Here is a 7,257-nt window from a genome sequence, read left to right on the forward strand (position 1 = left end):
CACATACTTTGCATGAGGACTCTGTAGTGAATCGGTCGTCCTGCAACACTCGGCCACGTATCGCCCAACAATGGTGAGTTTAGTGAATCTAGGCCTCAGTGACTCAGCAGCACCCGGTGGAACTATTTATACCCGAGAAGGCAGAGCAGTGTAGCAGTTCAGAAACCCAAGCCTGCTATGTCATAATAACTCTCCTTCAGTAGCTGGATACAGTACTTGTGTGTTACAAATAGAACAGCCTTTTCAGCATACACTGCCTAGTTCAGGTAAACACCCATGATAATAAAGAACATATACAGTATAAGAACTTGGGCTGGGTTTATATAAACACAGTACGAAATTTTCACCCATCTAATTAAAAGGCACCAGGGCCACACACAGAACCGACACACCCCCATTTGAAATGTTGCAGAGTGGCTAGTGAAGAGTTTCCAGTTGCATATGGTATAGAGTAATGCCCTATTTCCAGTGAGCCATCTCCCTTCCAAGAAGCATGCATATGGGGAATACCATACACTCTCCCTAGGCTTCATTCAATCAGTTTGCTTCACTTTTTCTACATTTAAAAAATTAAAAAAAAAACAACTATGATTATGAAAAAAAGATCCAATAATGCAGGTTAGTCATGCTGTCACTGCAAGATGCACTGGTGAGAATACATTCTGCATGTTCAGCCATCTGACCAAACTGCCTGTTTTTCGACGAGGGTAGGTTCCCAGTAGCAACCAAACAGCCATAGGGCGGAGGGTGCAGATCTAGAAAACCCAGTTCCAATCAGCGAAGAAACTCTACCCACTATCTGCCCTCCGAGGAACCCACCTAGTGGTGCCGGGGATATATAAAAGCCGATGTATAGTAAAGCGCCTCCCCTCAGCCACATCTGTGAGCTATTTTTCGTTATAAGTTGGACTTCCCCGCCCTGCTATCGTACGACCCCACTCTTCCACACCTCCTTCCCCCCGCCCCAATCCACATATACACTCACCCTCCGCTCGTCAGCAATAAGTGAGAAACAGCAACTGCTACAAGTTCCCCCTCCTGTCCCCTCCCCTGCCCCGCCCACTGCTTTTTTGACAAATGAAAGCTTGGAAACGACTCTCCCTTCCCCGGTCACTCGGTGGGCGGAGCTAAGAGGGGAACAAACCCTCCCACTTTGAAAGAGAGAGCAAGTCATTCCCTCCTTTCCGCCCACTACTTTACCGACCAATGAGGAGATTGGAAACGGCCGGTCACCGAGTGGGCGGAACTGAGAGGGAATACCACCTTTCAAGAAAGAGCGAAAGAGGGGTTTGAGCGGGTGCTTGTGCACCTGTTCCTGATTGGTGGCAGTGGCAACTTTAACCAGAACTTGGCAAATAAGTAAACTCAGTTTAGACACACCAGGCGAGAAGGAGAGTTCAACTAAATTATAGATTGATTTTTATTTTTTTTTTAATATGTGTTCCCTTTTTTGTCTTCAATAAAAATGCAATAGCTTTATGTCTTTTAACTGTACAAACAACTTGCCTAGCCACCCATCTGTTTATCCCAATGACTCTGTACCTGCACTTGACCCCCTATAATAAAAGCTGTATTGTAGAAAAACATTGCCATACCTGAATGGCATTTGAATGTTCTATTAGGTGTTTCATAAGCAGGGCCGGCATTAGGGAGCGGGGGGGGGGGGGGAGGCAAACAGGGCAGCTCGGAAGGGTCCCCTGTGAACCGGCATGTCTTCCCCCTTCTATCCACACCGGTCTGATGCTGTCCTTAGCTTCCGTCCATTTTTGCTGCAGGAGGTCTCTAGCCAATCTGAACAGCTCCCTTTCCTACTTTCCATTGCCCTGGTCCTCCCAGGCGGAAACCGGAAGTGGCGTCATTCACAGGCCGCGGCAGAAGAAAGCAGGATGGGGAGCTGTAAGCAGCGCTTCAGATTGGCGGCTGAAAGTCACCTGCAGCGTAGATAAGAGGAAGACATAAGGGTGAGGAAATCCCCATTTTTGCTAAAGGAGGTCTCCAGCCGCGGCAGCCAATCTGAACAGCTGCCTAGGGCTCCCTTCCCTGCTTTCCTTTGCCCTGGTCCTCCCAGGCGGAAACCGGAAGTTGCGTCATTTGCGGAAGCAGCAGAAGTAAAGCAGGGAGGGGAGCTGTAAATAATGCTTTAGATTTGCTGCCACAGCTGAAAGTCCCCTGCATCAAAAATTGATTTTTCAGCGATGGAAGGTAAGAGCAACATCATGCCTTGGTGGATAGAAGGAGGATGACTAGCTGTAATTTTTTTTAAGTAGAAAGAGGGACTGGGGGATGGAGTTAAAAGAAGTGCCAGACTGAGTGTAGGAGTAGGTAAAGGAGAAGAGCTTATGGGACAGGAAACAGAGGAAGAGGGAGGGAGATGGTGGGCAGTGATCTGAAAGGAGAGAAGAGAAACTGATAAGTTGGATGTGGGGGGTGGGGTGAAGGAAGGGGAAAGATACTTGAAGAGAGGACTGTTGGGAAGAGAAAGGAAGAGATTGTGAACCTGGGGAGGGAGGGAAAGATAGGGGGAGGCTAGTTGGAAAGAGAAAAGGAGAGATGGTGGACCTGGGGATGGAAAGAAGGGAGAGAGGGAGAAATGTTAGGTCTGGGAATGGAAGGGAGAGGGGGATGCAACATCTGATTTCTACCACGTTCTCTCATTTCCGCTCTGCACTCGGCCTACAGGAATTGTTGTCTGTCCAGAGCCCCCCACTCGCTGATTGTTTGCAGCAGGCTCCTGTTCTCTTTTTCTTGTATCCGCTTCATGTGCTTTAATACCTTCTTGTACCTATTTTTGCTGATTGTCCAGCTCCTCGAACTACTATGGTTTTGGCGGTATATAAGAATAAAATTATTATTATTATTATTATCTCTCTTTCCCTCCAACCCATTGTTCAGCATTAAGGGGGAAGGAAAGAACACAACAATAGAAAAGAGAGGGAGCAAAATTTTGGATCATGGGGAAAGAAGAAGAGAGTTGAATCCATGGGAAAGGGAAAAAAATCAATATGTTGGAGACAGGCATAGTGAGAGAAATGGAGCAAAAGAGGAGAAAAAAATGAACAGATACTGGAAAGAGAATTAACAAAAGATAGGCAAAAAGCAGAAAGAGAAACTGGGACCAAGATGATGGAAAAACAAAATGTCCAAACACCAAGGTAGAAAAAAGTGTTTTACAGTGGTACCTCGGTTTGCGAGTGTTTTGCAAGACGAGCAAAACATTTGCAAACTTGGTGCCTCGTAAACCGAGCACGCCTCGATTTGCGAGCGCCCCCCCTGCAAACTGGCACCCTCCCCCCCCCCCCGCAATCCGGCACCCCCCGCCGCCATCGGGCACCCCCTGCCCCCCGCCGCCATCAGGCACCCCCCTGCCGCGACCTGAGGTCCCCACAACCCACCCGAACCCTCTTCTTACTTTGATGTAGCCTCCGCACCTGCACCAGCATGTCCTGTGCTGTGCTGTGCCGGTGCCCGAAAATCTGCCTCCAGTGCACATGGCTCAAGGCCTGAGAGTTCACGTCCAACTCTCAGGCCTTGAGCATGCGCACATGCTCAAGGCCCAGCACCAGAGGCAAATTTTCGGGCACCGGCACAGCACAGGGCTGGCATTAGGTGGGAGCAAACAGGGCAGCTGTCCTGGTCCTCACAGTTGCAGGGGGCCCCTGACTGCCTGGTGAGGTCAGCTTCCCTCCCTTCCACTCCCTCGCTACCCTCTCGCCCGCCACCTGTAAGTGAACAGAACCCAGGCCGTAGGGCTTTAACACTGCACGTGCTGGCTATCCTTCTCTTCGATCCCCTCATGACGTGACTTCCTGTTTCAGAGGAGAAGAAAAGCCAGCACGCACAGTACGGGCGGCGGGTGAGAGGGCAGTGAGGGAGTGGAAGGGAGGGAAGGTAACCTCAGCAGACAGTCGAGGTCCCAGGAGGAAGAAAATAATTTATGAGGGGTAGAGAGATGGGCCCAAAGGGGCTCCTTACCATAGGCGGCTCCTCAAGCCTGGGCTGGCAGGCAGACATGTTAGGAGCATCCCATTCGCTCCCATAGCCAGTGGCAACAGTCACAGTTGGCTGCTCTTGCTGGCATTAGGCCTTCTTCTCTGCCAATCCCACCTACTTCTGGCAGTGAGGAAGCCGAAGCTAACAAGAGCAGTGAGTTATGAAGGCTGTGCTGCTTTGGGGGGGAGGGGGGAGAGAAATGCTGCTGCACCCAATTGGGGAGAATGAGGGAAGGCGGGAGAAGGAAGAGAGATACCAAGATCATGGTTGGGAAGGAAAGGAGATATTAGACTATGGAGGGGGAGGGCAAGGAAGGAGAGGAGATGCCAAATAATGGAGGGGGTGGGATAGATAGAAGAGAAGGAGAGAAGAAAGCTGCCAAGGCATGAGGGGAGGGAAGGGAAACTGAGGAGACAGATGTCAGACCAGAGGGAAAGGTAGGAGAGGAGATGCCAGAGCATAGAAGGGGAGGAGGAGAGAGATGCCAGGCCATGGGGTTGAGAAGGAAGGAAAGGAGAAGAGAAAGATGCCAGAGCATAGGGGAAGGGGTGGACTTGTGTGCCTAGGGGCCCTCAATGAATTAATCCTTTCACGTATCTTACCCAGTGTCCTGCAAACTTTTTGTAGTCCTGGCACACTAAATTCAGGGCCGTGGCTGCAGGGCAGCCAGACATGCAAGCTCATCAATGATATCATGTACATGTGTGATGTCATCACATCGCCCATTCATGAGCAGAGGCCCTCGAGAAGGGGCTCTAAGCCTATCATTATGCTCTAGGGCGGGGGAGGGGGGCTGAAGGAGGAGAGGCACCAGCGCAGGCTGAATGCCTACAGGATGTGCCTCTCACCACGAGATGCATGTCCTGTAAGGAGTCAGCCAGTGCCTGTGCCTCTCCTCTTTGCCGGCATCTCATGGCACTCCCGGAATCTCGCCATGGCACACTAGCATTAGTATGCCTCGGCACACAGCTTGTGATACACTGGTCTAACTGCTAGCCTTAGCTGACCAGCCACTGAATACTGTCATGCAACGTAGCTGGTCACCAGCCAATTCAGGGAATGGGATATTCAGCAGGAGATAGCCAGCTTTCTGACGCTGAATATCGGCAGCTAGTTGTTCCTGGCCGGCCAATAGTGCTGAATATCTGCTGGTTAATCTATTATCCACGCGCTAAACAAAATTTAGGACTTCATGCCTTTTCATAAAAGAATTCCATAATCCTTCTTGTGTATCCATTGTATGAGAAGAAATTTAACACCAGTTCATTTAGCCACAAATGTATCTTTTTTAGAATTTTTTTACATCTTCCTTCCCATCACTTTGATACATATCCTAAGGAAATAAAACATCTTATCTGCTCACCATTTTAGTTTTCCTCTTAATAGACAGAGGAAACGAGATTAAGGTGTTTCTGCTATGAAAATAGGTCATTTTGATGGGCTCACTGCCAAAGTAAAACCAAACAGCTACACACAACTCCCTTTTTTAATATGATAATTACTACATCATTTGTCTGAAATAGAGAATGACACAAGAACAATTTTGTCCCCGTCCCCGCAGGAACTCAGTTTCCCCATCCCGTTCCCGTGAGTTTTGTCACAGTTTAGTATAAAAAGGCATTGGGGGATATGGACCCAACACGGTCCGTGTTTCGACAATACTGTCTTCATCAGGGGTCCCTAAGGTCCTGATACAGCTCGTGGCTTAAGAACTAAAAATGAACTAAGATGTAACTCTGCGCAGGTGAAAAGTCCTCAAATTTTTTGAGGCTTGTGCAGATGAGGATGGAGCTTGCAGGAATGGGGCAGGGACAGTAAAGAACTCACAGGGACGGAATGGGAAAATAAGTTCCCTCAGGGACGAGGAAAAATTTGTCCCTATGTCATTCTCTAGTCTGAAAAGAATCACAAACTGCCCCCTCTTTAGAAACTCAAGAGTTAGAAAGTTTGAATGAGCTGTGCCTTGTCTAGCTGTTCTAAATAAATTTCATGGCTGAATCCAAAGGAATGAGCTTTATCCAATGAAATTGCTGCAGTGTCAATGTTACATATCTTAACTGGAATTTTCATTGTTCTTGTACATTGTTATCTAGATACTACATTGCATCTGGATCTTTGTTTTATTTCCTTTGGATAAAATAGCGTGCTTGCCAACTTACGTCACTCCAGTGTGCAAAAACACAGGTTGATATTCAAAACAATTTAAAAGGCTTGAAATGGTCAGGTTAAATTGCTTGTTAAGGGCTAACCACTAATTTTCAGTGGCATTTAACCAGTTACGCCCATATTCTATAAAGTTAGTCTTAAGTTAGGTGCCTAACGTAAGTGGAAAATGCTATTTAGAAAAGATTAAAAGCAGCTTTAAAAAAATGGAGCCACCTATTGGCACTTAATAAAACTGGCACCTGCATCGTGGCTACTGAGGAAGTGGCGTTAGACATTGTAAAGCACCTTCGTAGCAGAGATTCACAGGAAAGGTAGGCCTTGAAAACCCCAGCCTACATTTTTGCTGTCTACTTCACAAAGCCACGATTTTATAAACGGCGCTGTTGCGTGATTGACACGCCAAGATGGCAGCTGTTTCTTAGGTGGCTGATGACAACGGCACTGTTTATAGAATCCGGGCATTAGTGTCACTGAAAATAACTGTTTTGCACCTAATTCAAAACCAGCTATTTTCGGGGGAAGAGTTCCAGGAGCGGAGTCATGGCTGGGGCCCAGGACAGAAAGTCTATTAACAGGCTAGCTGAGTCACTCTCGCTAGGGAGCCAAAAACAATTGCCCTAGTTGCACCCTCCTAACACCTTCTCTGGCTTGTGCCATGTTATTTACATTTTTTATAGGAAGAAATGTCTGTTTCTCTGATACTGTACCACGTGCAAGGTCATGCAAGGGGTTCAGTTTAGTTTATGTGTATATTTTGTGGCCAGTGTGTTTTGATTGGCAGTCAAGCCCTTCTTGTCTTCATGGGTGTTGGGAGGTGTTTGTTGGAGGTGTAGTGTTGGTATCGTTGAACTCCTACTATTGTTTTTGTTGGAATGGATCACTCAGCACCCCCCCCCCTTTTTGTTTTTGCCAGAGTGAGAGATGTAGTGTTGGGATTGGATGAACCCCTCTTGTTTTTGCCAGAGTCAGTAGTGTTTTTGATTGGGCCCCAAGCTCCTCTTAATGATGTTTATTGGAGTTGGAGGTGTTGTATTAGGAACTCCAAGCCCCTCTGGTTGTTTTAATTGGAATGGGAGCTGATGTGTTGGGACCCCTGAGCTA

General features: G+C 47.7%; 1 protein-coding gene across 6 annotated transcripts in view; it reads right to left on the reverse strand.

The window, feature by feature from the left end:
- Positions 1 to 1,789, reverse strand: part of LRRC20 (leucine rich repeat containing 20) — a 368,748-nt gene extending 366,959 nt beyond the window's left edge. For 2 of the 6 annotated variants that reach the window (XM_033941819.1, XM_033941818.1), the window contains exon 1: positions 1,596 to 1,783. In XM_033941819.1, coding sequence (XP_033797710.1) covers positions 1,596 to 1,606 — 11 coding nt within the window. In that variant the 5' untranslated portion in view covers positions 1,607 to 1,783. Of the gene's footprint in view, positions 1 to 985; positions 1,039 to 1,595 lie in introns of those variants that run through there. The other 4 variants (XM_033941821.1, XM_033941816.1, XM_033941820.1 and 1 more) reach the window with 4 other exon arrangements.
- Between the last annotated feature and the right edge of the window lie 5,468 nt (positions 1,790 to 7,257).

This window comes from Geotrypetes seraphini, chromosome 4 (genome assembly GCF_902459505.1).
Source record: "Geotrypetes seraphini chromosome 4, aGeoSer1.1, whole genome shotgun sequence".
In the NCBI taxonomy this organism is placed as follows: Eukaryota; Metazoa; Chordata; class Amphibia; order Gymnophiona; family Dermophiidae; genus Geotrypetes; species Geotrypetes seraphini.